Below are 19,572 nucleotides of genomic sequence, written 5' to 3'. Positions count from 1 at the left end.
TAATTTTTGTATTTTTAGTAGAGGCAGGGTTTTGCTATGTTGGCCAGGCTAGTCTCGAACTCCTGGCCTCAAGTGATCCACCCGCCTCAGCCTCCCAAAGTGTTGGGATTACAGGTGTGAGCCACCGCGCCCGGCCTACCTGAATTCTTATGCATTCATATACAACCACTCAAAACAAATCCACACAATTCCACACTCACACATTGCAGGCCCTCTGTTCTCACTACAGAACCATACACATTTAAAGGTATATATTGACATCAATTTTTGCCCACTGGTTGCATGTCCATTTTGACAAGCCCTGAGAACACCCATCCTCAGACTCAGAGGACACCAGCCTCTCTGTCAGATGTGCTTGCACAGAGATGCCCACCCCTGACTCCCCACCATAGTCCCCCTCCTCCATATGAGGGCAGCCTCACTCACCAGAGGATTCACACTGAGACTCACCTGTTCAGTTGCCTCTTTACTTCTCCCTACACAATAACAATTTTACTTCTGCAGATGAATTTGTAGTTTTTTTTGGACAGGGTCTTGCCCTGTCACCCAGGCTGGAGTGCAGTGGTGCAATCATAGCTCACTGCAGCCTCAAACTCCTGGGCTCAAGCAATCCTCCTGCCTCAGCCTCCTAAGTAGCTGGGACTACAGGCATGCACCACCACACCTGGCTAATTTTTATTTTTTTTTAATTTCTTTTATTTTTATTTTTATTTATTTATTTATGTTTTTGAGACGGAGTCTCACTCTGTCGCCCAGGCTGGAGTGCAGTGGCGCAATCTCGGCTCACTGCAAGCTCCACCTCCCAGGTTCACGCCATTCTCCTGCCTCAGCCTCTCCGAGTAGCTGGGACTACAGGCGCCCGCCACCATGCCCGGCTAATTTTTTTGTATTTTTAGTAGAGACGGGGTTTCACCGTGGTCTCAATCTCCTGACCTCGTGATCCGCCCGCCTCGGCCTCCCAAAGTGCTGGGATTACAAGTGTGAGCCACCGCGCCCGGCCTAATTTTTAAATTTTTGGTAGAAATAGGGTCTTGCTATGTTTCCCAGGCTGGCCTCAAGTTGCTGGGCTGAAGCTATCTGCTCACCTCAGCCTCTCAAAGAGCTGGGATTACAAGTGTGAGCCAGCACAGTCCACTGAATTTGTGGCTTAATTCACAAATGTTCTCCTTGCCCCATGCTACCTCTGCCTCACGTGGGTCCTTGTGTTCTCACAGTAACTCAGGGAAGGAGGCAGTCCACGTCACAGTTCCTGACGCCATCACCGAGTGGAAGGCGATGAGTTTCTGCACTTCCCAGTCAAGAGGCTTCGGGCTTTCACCCACTGTTGGACTAACTGCTTTCAAGCCATTTTTTGTTGACCTGACTCTCCCTTACTCAGCAGTCCGTGGGGAATCCTTTCGTCTTACTGCCACCATCTTCAATTACCTAAAGGATTGCATCAGGGTGAGAGCTGGGGATACAGGAATCAGGTGTCAGCCCTGGAATCACACCTCCCCCATAAGTTTGTCTCTAAATTGGAAGCATCCCAATTTTCCCTGGGAAAGAGAGGAGATGTTGGTGTCTCGGCCCCTGGGTTTCCCCAGGCCTCTATGCGCTACCACCTCCTTTGTTTGTACCCTTTGTCTCTTAAACATCCTCCGTAGGTTCAGACTGACCTGGCTAAATCGCATGAGTACCAGCTAGAATCATGGGCAGATTCTCAGACCTCCAGTTGTGTCTGTGCTAATGAAGCAAAAACCTACCACTGGAACATCACAGCTGTCAAATTGGGTAAGAGAGGGAAGTGGTAGATGGGCGAGGAAAGCCTGCAGCAGAAGACCAGTGACTGAGCACTCAGTCTTTTCCTCTGCCACATCTGCTTTGCTTCCTCCTCCCTCTTTGTTTTATTTACCTCTATTTCTCTCCCTCCTAAGGCTGTTATAAGTCAATACACAAACACTCTTTGATAGGTGACCAAACAAATTTATTCAAACCGGAATATTTTGAGTGTGAAAGGGAGAGCTTTTAATATTTATAGCTGGACAAGGATACATGGTCATGTAACAAATCAAGGACTTACTATAAGAGTCCCTGGGCCAGGCACTATTCTAACTGCTTTACGTATATTAACTCATTAAATTTATTGATTAATTAATTTTTATTTCATTTATTTATTTTTGAGAGGAAGTCTTACTCTGTTGCCCAGGCTGGAGTGCAGTGGTGCAATCTGGGCTTACTGCAACCTCCACCTCCTGGGTTCAAGTGATTCTCCTGCCAAGCCTCCCAAGTAGCTGGGATTACAGTCACGTGCCACCCCACCCAGCTAATTTTTGTATTTTTAGTAGAGGTGGGGTTTTGCCATGTTGGCCAGGCTGGTCTCAAACTCCTGACCTCAGGTGACCTGCCTGCCTCAGCCTCCCAAAGTGCTGGGATTACAGTCGTGAGACACTGCGCCTGGCCTTTTATTTTTTTTTAGAGAGACAAGATCTTACTCTGTCACCTAAGCTGGAGTACAGTGGTGTGGTCATTGCTCATTGCAGCCTCAGCCTCCCAGGCTCAAGCGATCCTCTCACCTAGGCCTCCAGAGTAGCTGGTACTATAGGTTCATGCCACCACCATGCCTGGCTAATTCAGTTGGCAGAGAAGGGGTCTTGCTGTGTTGCCCAGGCTGCTCTCAAACTCCTGGGTTCAAGTGATTCTCCTGCCTCACCCTCCCAAAGTACTGGGATTACAAGAATGAGTCACCGCACCTTTAACTCATTTAATCCTCACCCCCAACCCTATGGGATGTCAGTCACTCACAGATTAAATCTTTGCAACTCAAAGTTTGATTTTCATATGTATGAGTTATCTCATGCTGCTTGACAAATTATCGTAAAACTTAAGTGTCTTAAAAGGACAAACATTTATTATCAAACAGATTCTATGGGTCATTAATCTGGGTGCAGCTTAGCTAGGTACCTCTGGCTCAAGGTATCTCATGAGGTTGCAATCAAGCTGTCAGTCAGGGCTGTGGTTTCATCTGAAGACTCGACTAGGAGAGGATTGATTTTTCAAGCTCATCCCAAAGTCTCTGATCCTCACAGGCTGCTAGACTGAAGGACACAGTTCTTGACCTCAACTTTTGGCTAGGGGCCTCACTCAGTATCTCATCACATGAATCTCTCTGCTGGGCTGCCTCGTCACACAACAGCTGTCTTACCCAGAGCAAGCAGTTTGAGAAAAGGGGTGTGCCCAAGATGGAAGCTGCAGTCTTTTTTGTAACCTAATCTCAGAAGAGTCATTACTTTTGCCCTGTTCTCTTTAACAGAAGTGAGTCACTCGATCCAGCCCACACTCAATGGGATGTAAATATCAGGATGCAGGGATCTCTGAGGGCCCTTAGAGGTTACCTACCACACTGGACTGGCCTCTCTGGCATTACCTGGGAGCTTGTTAGAAATGCAGAATATGAGCCCCACCCCAGGTCTGTGGCAGCAGAGTTTGCACTGTTGCAAGATCCCCATTAAAGTTTCAGAAATGCTGATCCAAATGGGAAGGGACCTCACTGGTACCTCTGGCAATAGGGCTAATGGCTTCCCTTCTCCTTCTTTCTCTCAGGTCACATTAACTTTACTATTAGTACGAAGATTCTGGACAGCAATGAACCATGTGGGGGCCAGAAGGGGTTTGTTCCCCAAAAGGGCCGGAGTGACACGCTCATCAAGCCAGTTCTCGTCAAAGTGAGTTTTCTTCAGAGGTAGAGACGGAAACCAACCGAGGGATGCTCAGCATCTCGTCTTGCTGTGAGTTAGTCTCTCACAGCAACCGTACTGCAGTCCAACCAGGCAGCCTCAACTTTCTCCTTCCCTGGCCCCTTGAACATTTGCCTAATCCACACCCATGGCCTATGAAAGCACCTAAAACCTGGCACATCATAGGCACTCAATGAATGTTAGTTTCCCTAATTAAATGTCTGTCTTCATCAATAGCTGCCTTTTTCGTCCCGTCATGAAGGCCATTGTCAATCTTGCCTCTTAGAAGTTGCCTAAATGTGTCTTTGGCTCTAGCGCTTGCCCAGAAAGAACTTTACAGAAAGGGCCCATCCTTGGGTTGACACAGAGTTCTTCCGAGCTTCCAATGAGAAGCTCTTCTTTGCAGTTCTGAGGGAAGCCCTGGGGGCACAGCGAGGGGCCTCCCTTCCCTTTCCTTTAGTGCTATCCCTCCTTACATTCATCTTTGTTGTTTTTATCTGTGTCTCTCTTCATGCCAGCCTGAGGGAGTCCTGGTGGAGAAGACACACAGCTCATTGCTGTGCCCAAAAGGTGGGTGGACTCAGAGCAGGATTGGTGATGAGAATTCCCTTAGAGGGCAGGAGATTTTCTTTTCTTTTTTTTTTTTTGAGACGAAGTCTCGCTCTGTTGTCCAGGCTGGATTGCAGTGGCACGATCTCAGCTCATTGCAACATCTGCCTCCCGGGTTCAAGTGATTCTACTGCCTCAGTCTCCTGAGTAGCTGGGACTACAGGTGCATGCCACCATGCCCAGCTAATTTTTGTGGTTTTTTTTTTTTTTTTTTTTTGAGACGGAGTCTCGCTCTGTGACCCAGGCTGGAGTGCAGTGGCGCGATCTCGGCTCACTGTAAGCTCTGCTTCCCGGGTTCACGCCATTCTCCTGCCTCAGCCTCTCTGAGTAGCTGGGACTACAGGCGCCCGCCACCACGCCCGGCTAATTTTTTGTATTTTTAGTAGAGACGGGGTTTCACCGTGGTCTCGATCTCCTGACCTCGTGATCCGCCCGCCTCGGCCTCCCAAAGTGCTGGGATTACAAGCGTGAGCCACCACGCCCGGCCTAATTTTTGTATTTTTAGTAGAGACAGGATTTCACCATATTGGCCAGGCTGTTCTCAAACTCCTGACCTAGTGATCCGCCTGCCTCGGCCTCCCAAAGTGCTGGGATTACAGGCGTGAGCCAGCGCACCTGGCGGCAGGAGATTTTCATAGGCAAAAGGAGGAATGCACAGGACCAGAAGGAATAGGAGAGTCTGGGGTGCCATTCCTCATGGGGCTGATTAACTGGGAGGCAGGAGGAAGAAGAGAAAGTGTGCAGCACGATGATAACTCTGTGGAATTTATTTCCAGCAAGATCACTATGAATAGTACCCAGTGCTTTCTGCATCCCAGAGAAAGCACCGAGTACAGAAATCCCTGGATTATAGAAAGTTCTTCTACAATTTCGTCTTGAGAACCCCTGCCATTCCCCATCTTCTTTTGTGTCAACTTTTTTTCTGCCTCTCACAGGAAAGGTGGCATCTGAATCTGTCTCCCTGGAGCTCCCAGTGGACATTGTTCCTGACTCGACCAAGGCTTATGTTACAGTCCTGGGTAAGCAGTTAGACATTCTTGGCTCAGAAAGGAAAAGGCGAATGGAGGCTGCAAAGGTGTTGAGTGGGGCGGGACATGCAGACCTATCTGGAGAGTGTGACTAATGACAAGTGATGAAGGAAAAAGAGCGTATTTTATATAGGAGGGAAATACAGTGTAGGCAACAGTACAGATGGGATTAGACTTGTACTCTAGTTAAAAATGGAAAGGAGGCTGGGCGCAGTGGCTCATGCCTGTAATCCCAGCACTTTGGGAGGCCAAGGCAGGTGGATCACGAGGTCAGGAGATCGAGACCATCCTGGCTAACACGGTGAAACCCCATCTCTACTAAAAAAATACAAAAAATTAGCCGGGCGTGGTGGCGGGCACCTATAGTCTCACCTACACAGGAGGCTGAGGCAGGAGAATGGCGTGAACCCAGGAGGCAGAGCTTGCAGTGAGCCCAGATCGCGCCACTGCACTCCAGCCTGGGCGACAGAGTGAGACTCTGTCTCAAAAAAAAAAAAAAAAAATGGAAAGGAGTCAGGGTAGGAAGAAGTTAAGGTCGCTGATGCTTGATACATATTTAGGTTTAGACAGTCTATAAATTGGGTGAAGGGAAGACAAAATATTTGCAGCAACCATTTTTAAAAATGAGGAATTTGGGTATAGTTTAGGGAAGATACAACCATATTTGCAGTAGGCAGCACACTTACTGTTTTGGGCAAGGGAGGAAGTGGGTTGAAAAGCATGAACTTGGAAATCATATCTAACCTGTCATTTAATAGCCATGTGATCCTGAACAAGTTAGTGAACAGTTCTGGGCCTTCTTTCTTCTTCTGTAAAACAGTGATAATAACCTACCTCTCAGACTGGTGTAAAGATTAAATGCAATATAAAGTCCCCAGCACAGTATCTAGCATGTAGTAGGAGCCCTATGAATGTTAGGCTCTTTCTTTACTCCCTCACCTTCCACTGAGATCCTTTGCAGTCACAATGTCTCTGTTTTGTCTATTTTATTCATAAGTCTGACATAGCGCTTATCTTACTGTATTAGAGTTCGCTGTCTGTATCTGTCTTCCACACTGTGTTGGGGGCTCCTGAAGAGGAAGGGCCACATCTTTTTCTTTTCTGTTCCTAGTACAGTTCCTACAACATAGTTGACATTCAGGACACATTGATAGATCTGAATTGAGCTAGTTGGCTACAATGCAGATGTTAATGAGTCACTTACGTCAGGCTCACTGGCTTGGGAAGTATATGAAGGGGTCAGTGACAACCTGGAAAAGAGTGTCAGGACTGTGTTTTAGAGAAACTTGGTGATTTGGAGGGTGAGGAACGTATATGCAGTGGTAGAGGAACTTAGAGATTGATCCTAAGTGTTATAAGTTTTGTCACATCCCTCATCAGCTCAGTGATGTGCCTTCTTAAAAGCCCTGAACTCTCTTAGATAGCCCATGTGCCTCTCTGTGTCCTCTAGCACCTCGTACATACCCAGTATGATATTGTAGTACTGTATTAAAATTGTTCATAATGAATAAAAATTGTAATGTGTTGTAATGGTTTGCTCCTCTGTGAGTTCTTTGAGGGTAGAGACTGAGTTTGATTTACTGTGGTCTTCCCAGGACACATAGTAGGTACTTTTTTTTTTTTTTTTGTATTTTTAGTAGAGACAGGGTTTCCCCATGTTGGTCAGGCTGGTCTCGAACTCCTGACCTCAGGTGATCTGCCCTCCTCGGCCTCCCAAAGTGCTGGGATTACAGCCGTGAGCCACCACGCCCATAGTAGGTACTTACTAAATGATAGCTAATACATGTTTGTTTTTTTGTTGTTTGTTTGTTTGTTTGTTTTTTTTTTTGGAGGCGGAGTCTCACTCTGTGGCCCAGGCTGGAGTGCAGTGGCGCAATATTGGCTCACTGCAAGCTCCACCTTCTGAGTTCACGCCATTCTCCTGCCTCAGCCTCCCGAGTAGCTGGGACTACAGGCGTCCACCAGCACGCCCGGCTTATTTTTTGTATTTTTAGTAGAGACAGGGTTTCACTGCGTTAGCCAAGATGGTCTCGATCTCCTGACCTCGTGATCCGCCCGCCTCGGCCTCCCAAAGTGCTGGGATTACAGGCGTGCGCCACTGTGCCCGGCCCATGTTTGTTAACTGAATGATGATAACTCATAGAGGGTCCCTTCTTCTCTGTACTCCCACCTTCTCTCTCTCCTTTTGGATCCCAGGAGACATTATGGGTACAGCCCTGCAGAACCTGAACGGTCTGGTGCAGATGCCCAGTGGCTGTGGCGAGCAGAACATGGTCTTGTTTGCTCCCATCATCTATGTCTTGCAGTACCTGGAGAAGGCAGGGCTGCTGACGGAGGAAATCAGGTCTCGGGCAGTGGGTTTCCTGGAAATAGGTAAGTTGGTTCAGCCTTTCTTTCTTGAACACTCTCCTCCACTAGGCCCTATGACAGATTGATAAGATACAGGGAATTCCAGCCCCTGAAGTGTCCCATATCCTTGAAAAGCACGCGGGTGTTTTTTGAAGTTGTCACTGTGATCTAAAACCACATTTGGCTTCCCAGGGTACCAGAAGGAGCTGATGTACAAACACAGCAATGGCTCATACAGTGCCTTTGGGGAGCAAGATGGAAATGGAAACACATGGTAATATCACCCAATTCCCAACGAGTCCTGTACTCCAGAGCATAATTCCCGAGCCCTCTGGAACTATTCCACTACCTCTCCCCTTAACCCCATTCCTTCTTGCACTCAGTCTTCTACCTCTTTAATACTGCTTATTTCACCCTCATGGATGGTCAAGTCCCTCGATCTTCCTGAGCTTGTGCCTCCTCTGTTCTTGTCCTCATTGGTGCCCATTAATGCCTCCCTTTTCTGGGCCTGCTATGGCATATGTTTCCTCAGCTCCCCTTCTGGAAGTATACACCCAAATAAATGAAGAAATGATTGCACCCTCACCTAGAAATTCCTCTTCATGCCATATTTTCCTCTTCACCCATGTAGGCTGACAGCCTTTGTCACAAAATGCTTTGGCCAAGCTCAGAAATTCATCTTCATTGATCCCAAGAACATCCAGGATGCTCTCAAGTGGATGGCAGGAAACCAGCTCCCCAGCGGCTGCTATGCCAACGTGGGAAATCTCCTTCACACAGCTATGAAGGTGCGGATCTGTCCAGGAGCCTGCAGCCGACCACTGTCTCAAAGGACCTCACACCTCTGACCAAGCAGAAGCAAATGAACACTGGCCTGGGAATCAGTTTTCTTCTGGTCTCCACTGTGGCTCTGGGTGACCATGATCAAAATGCTTAGCTGGTCTGGGCCTCAGTTTTCATGTCTGTAGAATGAGAATACAGATGAAGGCTGGGTGCAGTGGCTCATGTCTGTAATCCCAGCACTTTGGGAGGCCGAGGTGGGCAGATCGTTTGGGCCCAGGAGTTTGAGACCACCCTGGGCAACATGGTGAAACCCCATCTCTACAGAAAAAAAAATGAAAAATTAATCAGGCTTGTTAGTGCACGCCTGTAGTCCCAGCTACTTGGGTGGTTGAGATCGGAGGGTCACTTGAACCCAGGAGGTCGAGCCTGCAGTGAGCCATGATTGCACCATTGCACCCCAACCTGGGTGACCGAGTGAGACCCTGCCTCAAAAATAAGGGAGAGAATGTGGACTGGAACATGGTTCTCAAAGCATAGTTCCCAGATCAGGAGCATTGGCATCACCTGGGAACCTGTTGGAAACACAGATTCTGACTCCCAGCCCACACCTATTAAATGAGAAACTCTGGGAGGGTGGACCAGAAATTTGTGTTTTAACAAGCCCTCCTGATGATTCTGATACACACTGAAATTTGAGACTACTGGACTAAAAGATCTCTGGGCCTCTTACTATGTCACCAAATCCATCTGGGAAAGCCATTTTCTGTGGTGAGGACTAGTAGGCAGCCCAATGTCTTCTGTAAGAAGTTTACTCTATTGGGCACTGTTCTAGGCACGTAGTTTATTTGATATTATTTAATGTTTACAACAAATCAATGAGCTAGGTATTGGTATGCCATTATTAATCCCATTTTACAGATGAAGAAACTAAGCCATGGAGACTAAGTAAATTGCCCAAGGTGCATGCTAATAAGTGGCAGGACTGAGATTTGAACCATGGCAGTTGCACTCCAGAGGCACTGATCTCTTCTGTTCACTACATTGTTTGTACCTGTCCCAAGCACAGGGCGAGGCATAGATCCTGCAGGATAACTTGTTCAATTCAGAACACACTCAGTGCAAGAAAGACTTGTATACACTTTTCTAGAGAAATCACTTACATTGCTATTCCAGGGCAAGGATTAAAACTCTTGAGTGTTAAAAAAAAAAAAAATCTATTTGTAGGATTCATTAGTCTTCCTCTGCAGGATCTTATTAGTCTCCCCTAAGTTTTTGTCTTCTTCTTCTCTTATACACTGTATGAAATATACCTGAGGGCCAGGCGCAGTGGCTCATGCCCGTAATCCCAGCACTCTGGGAGGCTGAGGTGGGTGGATCATGAGGTCAGGAATCGAGACCAGTTTGAAACCCCATGTCTACTAAAATAAAGAACTTGACTAGAGCAAGATCCCAGAGGTATTCTTCCTTCTTTATTTTATTTCCTTGAGACAAGAGTCTCACTCTGTTGTACAGGCTGGAGTGTATTTGCGCAATCCCAGCTCACTGCAACCTCTACCTCCTGGGTTCAAGTGATTCTCAGCCTTCTGAGCAGCTGGGACTACAGGCATGCGCCACTACGCCTGGCTAATTTTTGTATTTTTAGTAGAGATGGGGTTTCACCATGTTGGCCAGGCTGGTCTTGAACTCCTGGCCTCAAGTGATCCACCCGCCTTGACCTCCCAAAGTGCTGGGATTACAGGCGTGACCTACGCGTGTCCAACCTGTTCCTGCTTTCTTATGAGAGGAGGCCAGTCCATTGAGAAATCCATCCTCTGTGTAGCCAAGGTTAGTGGTTTGGCACATGAGCTCCAGAGTTAAATGTCCTGGGTTCAAATTCCAGTCCTGCTGCAGATGAGCCATGTAACCGTGAGCAAGCTATTTAATCTTTTTATTTATTTACTTATTCATTTTTCTGAGACAGGGCCTCACTCTGTCACCCAGGCTGAAGTGCAGTGGCACGATCATGGCTCACTGTAGCCTTGACCTCCCCGGGCTCAGATAATCCTCCTACTTTAGCTTCCTGAATAGCTGGGACCACGGATCCGCATGCCACCACACCTGGCTAATTTTTGTAGGTTTTGTAGAGATGGGGTTTTACCGTGTTGCCCAGGCTGGCCTCAAACTCCTGAGCTCAAGTGATCCTCCCCACCGACTTGGCCTCAAGCTGGGATAATAGGCGTAAACCACTGTGCCTGAACACAAGCTATTTAATCTTGTTAAGTGTTTGTTTTCTTATTTATAGAATGAGGATAATAATTTGAGTAGATATTTTCAAAAATTTGCTTAGCTATTTCTGGGAAAGGCGATAAGCAGGGAAGGTCTCACCTAATCTCCCCTGGAGAAGGGCTGGGTATTGTGCTGCTTGAGGGGAGGCTCAGATGCGGTGATGCGGCAGATTCTCTCCTTATTCCTCCCTTCTTTAAACCTCTTATCCTTCCTAACTCCTCCTCTTGGGCTTCTTTTTTTTTTTTTTTTTGAGACAGTTTGGCTCTGCCCCCCAGGCTGGAGTGCAGTGGCATCATCTTGGCTCACTGCAAGCTCGGCCTCCTGGGTTCAAGCCATTCTCCTGCCTCAGCCTCTGGAGTAGCTGGGACTACAGGTGCCCGCCACCACGCCCGGCTAATTTTTTTGTATTTTTAGTAGAGACAGGGTTTCACTATGTTGGCCAGGATGGTCTCGAACTCCTGACCTCATGATCCGCCCACCTCGGCCACCCAAAGTGCTGGGATTACAGGCTTGAGCCACCGCGCCCGGCCCCTCTTGGGTTTCTTAAACACCCACTCAGCTGAAATCCACATGCTACCTCCTGCAGGCTGTTTAAGGCTGTGCAGTTACTGAAGTCCAGCCTGTTCCCTCTTTGTGTGTGTCCTGGAGGCTTGGAGCTACAGAAAGCCTGTGGAAAGAAGAGCTTTCCTTTTTTTTTTCCTTTTAAAAATAATTCATCTATTCAGCAGGGATGCTGTTTTGCAATCTGCACATAATTCTTGCAGCGGCTGCCTGCTGCCCTGACTCACTGTCTCCCTGTTTGCCTCTAGGGTGGGGTTGATGATGAGGTCTCCTTGACTGCATATGTCACAGCTGCATTGCTGGAGATGGGAAAGGACGTAGATGTAAGTTCTCCTGGCTCCTCCTCTTGATACCCTCCTTCTCATGCCTGTTCCTGGAGACATTCACCCATCTGTGTCCCTAGTCACCCTTTTGAGGTCAAGAAGGATAAGGTGATTTCCTGATTACTTCCCATTTTTTAAGGAATGCCTTATAAGTTATGGTCTTCATCTTCACTTTTTAGGACCCAATGGTGAGTCAGGGTCTACAGTGTCTCAAGAATTCAGCCACCTCCACCACCAACCTCTACACACGGGCCCTGTTGGCTTATGTTTTCTCCCTGGCTGGGGAAATGGACATCAGAAACATTCTTCTTAAACAGTTAGATCAGCAGGCTATCATCTCAGGTATGTTGGTCCTGTTAAGAGTTCTTTGAAATTGTAAACATAAGCTGTGGGTTATCTATAATCTCCTTAGTATCCTCTGTCCCATACGCGTACTCTAGGATTCATTTTAGTAACCGTTAAGTCATCAAATTATTGTTGGGAGGTTTGTGAGAAACACATGCAAGTGCTCAAAGGGCATTTTTATACTTTTTTTTTTTTTCTGAGACCGAGTTTCTCTGTTGTTGCCCAGGCTGGAGTGCACTGGCGTGATCTCAGCTCACTGCAACCTCTGCCTCCCAGGTTCAAGCAATTCTCCTGCCTCAGCCTCCCGAGTAGATGGGATTACAGGCATGTGCCACCATGCCCTGCTAATTTTTGTATTTTTAGTAGAGAAGGGTTTCGCCATGTTGACCAGGCTGGTCTTGAATTCTTGACCTCAGGTGATCCGCCCGCCTCAGCCTCCCAAAGTGCTGGGATTACAGGCATGAGCCACTGTGCCCAGCCACATTTTTATACTTTTAATGTGAAGAGAAACTACATTGAAGAAGCTAGTCAGAAAATATATTGGCATTGTGGAATCACCCTTTTGGAGATCTTTGAAAGCTCTTTGATGTAGGACCACTTTAAATATTTTTTTTAATTTTTATTTTACTTTTTATTTTTTTGAGACGGTGTCTTGCTCTGTCGCCCAGGCTGGAGTGCAGTGGTGCAATCTTGGCTCACTGCAACCTCTGCCTCCTGGGTTCAAGCGATTCTCCTGCCTCAGCCTCCCGAGTAGATGGGATTACAGGTGCCCACCACCACACTGGCTAATTTTTGTATTTTTAGTAGAGAGGAGGTTTCACCATGTTGGCCAGGCTGGTCTCAGAATCCTGACCTCAAGTGATCCGCCCCTCTTGGCCTCCCAAAGTGCTGAATTACAAGCGTGAGCCATTGCACCTGGCCTGGACCACTTTAAATATATTTAGATTACTGTTTGAAGTTATGACAGATCTTGTAAATAAAATATTAATGCATTTCATTTATCTGGCTATTTAAAATTATTCTTCCAGGCAGAAGTGCAGTCTCAGCCTTCATTTATATGAGCGTCATGGCTGAACTGTCCTCTCACAGGGGGTCAGGTAGCTTTTTCTCTTGTGTCTAAGCAACTCCAGTCATGAAATGTGTGTCCGAGACAATGGGTTAAATACACCTGTTCCACTTTATATTGATTTATTGTGATGATCTCTTTTCCACTATCTTGTATTGCAAGCTCACATGTTTCCTGTTATGTTCTTCCAATTAGATTGCCCTTCTGTGATTACTTATTATCTCTAAAATTCTGTTTAATTAGTCTTCTAACTTACACTCTTCTTGTTTGTTATTTTATTTTTTCTTCAAGTTATCCATTATTTGTCATCTTGACTGTCACAGAGATTTCTTTTGGTCTCATTCTATTGGACCGCCTTCTAAGCATGTTTCATATAGTTGGCCTCATTAGCATTTCTTCATGGTTTCTCAGAATTCTGACATATACTCTGCCATTTTTATTCTACTTAAAATGTTAAATCTTTTTTTTTTTTTTGAGTCTGGATTTTTTTTTTTTTTTGGGGAATGAGAAAATAACTTTATTTCACTGTGGGGAGCGGGCCGACGTCCAGCCTCAGAACTTCTGGAACTGCTTCTTGGTGCTGGCAGCCTTGGTGACCTTGAGCACGTTGAAGCGCACTGTCTTGCTCAGAGGCCGGCACTCGCCCACTGTGACGATGTCACCGATCTGGATGTCCCTGAAGCAGGGGGACAGGTGTACAGACATGTTCTTGTGGCGCTTCTCGAAGCGGTTGTACTTGCGGATGTAGTGCAGATAGTCTCGGCGGATGACAATGGTCCTCTGCATCTTCATCTTGGTCACCACGCCAGAGAGGATCCGCCTCGAATGGACACATTACCAGTGAAGGGGCATTTCTTGTCAATGTAGGTGCCCTCAATAGCCTCCTTGAGTGTCTTGAAGCCCAGACCGATATTCTTGTAGTACCGCGGGAGCTTCTCCTTGCCAGTTTCTCCCAGCAGGACCCTCTTCTTGTTTTGAAAGATGGTCGGCTGCTTTTGGTAGGCACGCTCAGTCTGAGCGTCCGCCATCTTCCCGGCCGCCTGAGAAAAGGCCTGAGTCTGGATTTTGCTCTTGTTTTGTTGCCCAGGGTGGAGTGCAGTGGCGCGATATCAGTTCACCGCAACCTCCGCCTCCCGGGTTCAAACGATTCTCCTGCCTCAACCTCCCGAGTAGCTGGGATTACAGGCACGCACCACCACGCCTGGCTAATTTTGTATTTTTAGTAGAGTTGGGGTTTCTCGATGTTGGTCAGGCTGGTCTCGAACTCCCGCCATCAGGTGATCCGCCTGCCTCAGGCTCCCAAAGTGCTGGGATTACAGGCGTGAGCCACCGCGCCTGGCCTAAATCTTTGTTTAAATGAAATAAATGCTGAAAAATTCATAAAACTGTAAGCAAACAAAAATTGCCCCCAAACACAGAGATTCTTATAAGAAGCTTCTATTTACCTATTTCCATTAGCATCAAAACTCATAAATTAACAAAGGTGGTTTTCATGTAATTGCTGGAGGCAGGAACATTTATTGATGCTTCTAGCTTTACACACACGTGCACACATGCATCCTTGCATTTACATCAAGGTCAATTAATCAGCTAAATTTAAGAAATTTTTTTTCTACTCTGTTTAATTCTCAGTTGGTACTTTCTCTGCCCTAAGGTGCTGTGTTTACGAAGTGAATGTGGGAAAGCCAGTTCCTTCTAAGGACATCCTAGTTATGTTTCTTTTTCCATAGGAGAATCCATTCACTGGAGCCAGAAACCTACTCTATCATCGAATGCCAGCCCTTGGTCTGAGCCTGCGGCTGTAGATGTGGAACTCACAGCATATGCATTGTTGGCCCAGCTTACCAAGCCCAGCCTGACTCAAAAGGAGATAGCCAAAGCCTCTAGCATAGTGTCTTGGTTGGCCAAGCAACGCAATGCATATGGGGGCTTCTCGTCTACTCAGGTAAACAGCCTGTTCTCCCACTGCCACTTACCAGGTAGAATTAGATCTTGTGTGGAGATAGAGGAAAACATATTGCCCTTGCCTTCTCGGTCCAGGGTCTTAGAGAGAGGAAAAGCCTGTGAATGATATATAGAAGTATTCAAAAAATGGGTTATATGAGCACATTAATAGTACCAGATGTATTTAATTTTCTTTGTTGAACGTGAAACATTGGGGCTGGGTGTGATGGCTCACGCCTGTCATCGCAGCACTTTGGGAGGCCGAGGCAGGCGGATCACCTGAGGTCAGGAGTTCGAGACCAGCCTGGCCAACATGATGAAACCCCGTCTCTACTAAAGATACAAAAATTAGCCAGGTGTGATGGCAGGTACCTGTAATCCCAGCCACTCAGGAGGCTGAGACAGGAGAATCCCTTGAACCCAGGAGGCAGAGGTTGCAGTGAGCTGAGATCATGCCATTGCACTCTAGCCTGGGTGACAAGAGCAAAACTCTGTCTCCAAAAAAAAAAAAAAAAAAGAAACATCATGAGGTCCCTGTTTTACATGCAAGTAGGATATATATAATTATGGCTAAATGTATATATTAATAAACTAGGAAGACCATTATGGGGTCTATAAAGATAACACCAAGATTCATGGGCACATCTCCTTCTTCTGCTATTGCAGGTATTAGAAAGCTAATAAGATATAGTCTGTACTCTTAAAAAGTTTACAGTCTAGAAGAAAAGTGAGGACAAAGTCTATGTATTACAAAGAGGATCTGGTTTATAATATAAGAAACACGCAAAAGGTACAACATATTGAATTTCAAAAGGGAGAGAAAGCTCATATCAGCTTGAGGGATAAGAAAAGTCTTAGCCAGCATGGTGGCTCACGCCTATAATCCCAGCACTTTGGCAGCCTGAGGTGGATGGATCACTGGAGGTCAAGAGTTCAAGACCAGCCTGGTCAACATGGTGAAACCCCATCTCTACTAAAAATACAAAAATTAGCCAGGTATAGTGGTGCACGCCTGTCATCCCAGCATTTTGGGAGGCCAAGGCAGGCGGACCACCTGAGGTTGGGAGTTCGAGACTAGCCTGACCAACATGGAGAAACCCCGTCTTTACTAAAAGTACAAAATTAGCCGGGTGTGGTGGCACATGCCTGTAATCCCAGCTACTTGGGAGGCTGAGGGAGGAGAATCACTTGAACCCGGGAGGCAGAGGTTGCAGTGAGCTGAGATCGTGCCATTGCACTCCAGCCTGGGCAACAAAAGCAAAACTCCATCTAAAAAAAAAAAAAAAAAAAAAAGCAAGCTACTGTGATTTCTAGGTCAGCTTCTCCAGAGGAGGTGGGTATAGTTCTCTAAATACTTAGAGAAGACATCATCCAAGCCAACTAACAACAACCAGATGTTTGGGTTATAGAGTTGTTCAAGGTTAATTCCAGTGGCTCACAAAATGGTAAGTATACGTTTGGTTGTTTCCCTCAGGATACTGTAGTTGCTCTGCAAGCTCTTGCCAAATATGCCACTACCGCCTACATGCCATCTGAGGAGATTAACCTGGTTGTAAAATCCACTGAGAATTTCCAGCGCACATTCAACATACAGTCAGTCAACAGATTGGTATTTCAGCAGGAGACTCTGCCCAATGTCCCTGGAACGTACACGTTGGAGGCCTCAGGCCGGGGCTGTGTCTATGTGCAGGTAAGTAGCGATCCATGAGAATGACTGTACATTGGGAAGGAGAGTCTGAGGGCATCTTCCCCTTAGGCCTTCTCTCTCTCTCTCTTTCTCACTTGTAAGAAAAGTAGTGTGAACTGTACAATCTTTAAAGTTCTTTCCAAGTCTGATTTGGCTATCTATTTCTTCCTACCAGACGGTGTTGAGATACAATATTCTTCCTCCCACAAATATGAAGACCTTTAGTCTTAGTGTGGAAATAGGAAAAGCTAGATGTGAGCAACCGACTTTGCCTCGATCCTTGACTCTCACTGTTCACACCAGGTGAGTAAAGCTGGGGTGCTGGTGGCTGGCAGAGCACCTGGTCATAGGAGCTGGGCTGGGACACGAGTGTGTGTGTGTGTGTGTGTGTGTGTGTGTGTGTGTGTGTGTGTGTGTTGGGGATGCAGAGTGCACTGAATAGGCTCACATGTGTTTTCTTCTTCCTGCTGTCAGTTATGTGGGGGGCCGTAGCTCTTCCAATATGGCTATTGTGGAAGTGAAGATGCTATCTGGGTTCAGTCCCATGGAAGGCACCAATCAGTTAGTAAGTTACTTCTGTTTTCTTCATTTATCTAGCCGTGAGGGGACCTAACATTATAATTAAAAAAACTGGTAAAATGGGCATCATGGCATGTGTGTGTACACACACACACACACACACACACGGCATGTATATACATACATATATATGTATGTACGCTTGTAAGAAAAGTAGTTTTCATATACATGGCATCCATATACACAGTATGTGATTATATATATGTGTGTATACATATGTAGGTATATATACATGTATATATGTGCATATATGTATAAATATGTGTGTATATATGTATATATACACATACACACAAACTCATGATTGGATTATTTAAATGGGCTGCAAGGTTGTAGCAGATATATGACATGCAACCTGTAATAGTCTTGGTTCCCTTTTCCTACCTTTTCCACAGTATATATTGTTTCCTTGATCATGGCAGAGCTTTGGAAGACTACCCTAGGGGATAGGGAAGGCTCTGGCTCTTAGTCTCTTTTTTTTTCTCCCTCTCTTATTCAGCTTCTCCAGCAACCCCTGGTGAAGAAGGTTGAATTTGGAACTGACACACTTAACATTTACTTGGATGAGGTAGGTGTTCAGGAACCAGATCAAAGGGCTGGTTTGCTTATGGATCTTCATGACTTCCCTTCTAATCTGTATATACAGGTGTCACACCCACGGGGATGAGGGGCCTGGGAGTGAGTCCACACCATGCCATGAGTTCTGCCTCCATGCTGGTATACCATTAAACACCCCATTGTGCCTCTAGAGGAGCCTTGTCCAACAGACCTATAATGTGAGCCATTTACGACATTTGAAGATTTCTAGTAGATACATTTAAAAAGTATAGAAACAGATGAAATTAAGTTTAACGGTATATTTTATGCAAGCTTATACACCCCAAATATTTCCATTTTACCATACAATTAATATAGAGAAGTATTAGTGAGATATCTACATTCTTTTTTTTTTTCTGTACCACATCTTTGAAATCCAGTATGTACTTTTTTTTTTTTTTTTTTTTGAGACGGAGTCTTGCTCTGTCGCCCAGGCTGGAGTGCAGTGGCGCAATCTCGGCTCACTGCAAGCTCCGCCTCCCGGGTTCACGCCATTCTCCTGCCTCAGCCTCTCCGAGTAGCTGGGACTACAGGCGCCCGCCACCAAGCCCGTCTAATTTTTTGTATTTTTAGTAGAAACGGGGTTTCATCGTGGTCTCGATCTCCTGACCTCGTGATCCGCCCGCCTCAGCCTCCCAAAGTGCTGGGATTACAAGCGTGAGCCACCGCGCCCAGCCCGAAATCCAGTGTGTACTTTACACTGTCAGTGCATCTCAATTCTGACTGACCTCATTTCAAGGGCTCAATAGCCACAAGTGACATTGCAACTCTATGTTATAGTGGTTAATAGCAGAAGCTCTGAAGCCAGACTGCCTGGGCTGTGATCTTGGTTCTAGCACTGGCTGTGTAACTGGACAAGTTGCTGAAAGTTAGCTGTAAAATGTGTGTGGGTAGGGGTCAAAATAGTTATCTCTTAGAGTTATAGAAAAAACTAAATTATTTAAGACATGTAAAAATATTTAGAACGGTACCTGGTATAGAGTAAGCCCTCATTACTCTATAGCTATTCATATCATTTTAACATAATGTTAATATTACTTAATATTAATCAGACATTGTATGTAACCTTTCATTTTAACAAAACAAGAAGTTCTCAAGGACTAACAATATTCTAAAGATTGTTACAATGTTCCTTTTCATGATATTCCACTCCACACAAGGAGCAAAGTTATCCTTATTGTATATAACCAACAGACAAGAATATCCCAAATCAAAAGATACTGTTGTTAGTAACATCCATTTCCAACCCCCTGCCCACCCACCAACCCGATCATCTAACTGTGTTTCCTGTCTTCCAGGGAGCCAGGGTTTTGTTATGTTGTGTGAGCTGTGTATAGTTTCTTTTTTTCTTTTTTTTTTGAGATGGAGTCTCGCTCTGTCACCCAGGCTGGAGTGCAGTGGCACAATCTCAGCTCACTGTAAGCTCCGCCTCCCGGGTTCATGCCATTCTCCTGCCTCAGCCTCCCAAGTAGCTAGGACCACATGCATCCGCCACCACGCCCAGCTAATTTTTTGTATTTTTAGTAGAGACGGTCTCACCGTGTTAGCCAGGATGGTCTTGATCTCCTGACCTCGTCATCCACCCGCCTCGGCCTCCCAAAATGTTAGGATTACAGGCGTGAGCCACCACACCCAGCCGAGCTGTGTATAGTTTCTTTTGAGACAGCTCGGGTTAGCTTATCTGGCACTACCCTGTAATCATGATGTTGCTGTTTAAAACTTT

General features: G+C 46.1%; 1 protein-coding gene and 1 pseudogene across 3 annotated transcripts in view; one reads left to right on the top strand and one right to left on the bottom strand.

The window, feature by feature from the left end:
• The window catches only part of A2ML1 (alpha-2-macroglobulin like 1), a 61,668-nt gene that overhangs the window by 35,991 nt on the left and 6,105 nt on the right, over nt 1–19,572 (top strand). For both annotated transcript variants that reach the window (XM_030804435.1, XM_030804436.1), the window contains 15 exons: nt 1,215–1,443; nt 1,644–1,770; nt 3,580–3,701; nt 4,232–4,283; nt 5,258–5,341; nt 7,547–7,723; nt 7,892–7,973; nt 8,331–8,487; nt 11,557–11,631; nt 11,811–11,973; nt 14,773–14,987; nt 16,461–16,676; nt 16,849–16,976; nt 17,148–17,238; nt 17,752–17,820. In XM_030804435.1, coding sequence (XP_030660295.1) covers nt 1,215–1,443; nt 1,644–1,770; nt 3,580–3,701; nt 4,232–4,283; nt 5,258–5,341; nt 7,547–7,723; nt 7,892–7,973; nt 8,331–8,487; nt 11,557–11,631; nt 11,811–11,973; nt 14,773–14,987; nt 16,461–16,676; nt 16,849–16,976; nt 17,148–17,238; nt 17,752–17,820 — 1,987 coding nt within the window. The remainder of the gene's footprint in view (nt 1–1,214; nt 1,444–1,643; nt 1,771–3,579; nt 3,702–4,231; nt 4,284–5,257; nt 5,342–7,546; nt 7,724–7,891; nt 7,974–8,330; nt 8,488–11,556; nt 11,632–11,810; nt 11,974–14,772; nt 14,988–16,460; nt 16,677–16,848; nt 16,977–17,147; nt 17,239–17,751; nt 17,821–19,572) is intronic.
• LOC100594367 lies at nt 13,542–14,105 on the bottom strand (annotated as a pseudogene). The gene has a single exon (XR_121754.4). The product of XR_121754.4 is annotated as a 40S ribosomal protein S11-like (transcript).

This window comes from Nomascus leucogenys, chromosome 23 (genome assembly GCF_006542625.1).
Source record: "Nomascus leucogenys isolate Asia chromosome 23, Asia_NLE_v1, whole genome shotgun sequence".
NCBI classification, from domain to species: domain Eukaryota; kingdom Metazoa; phylum Chordata; class Mammalia; order Primates; family Hylobatidae; genus Nomascus; species Nomascus leucogenys.
The sequence above is the reverse complement of the archived record's forward strand: the minus strand, read 5'-3'. Positions and strand labels throughout refer to the sequence as shown.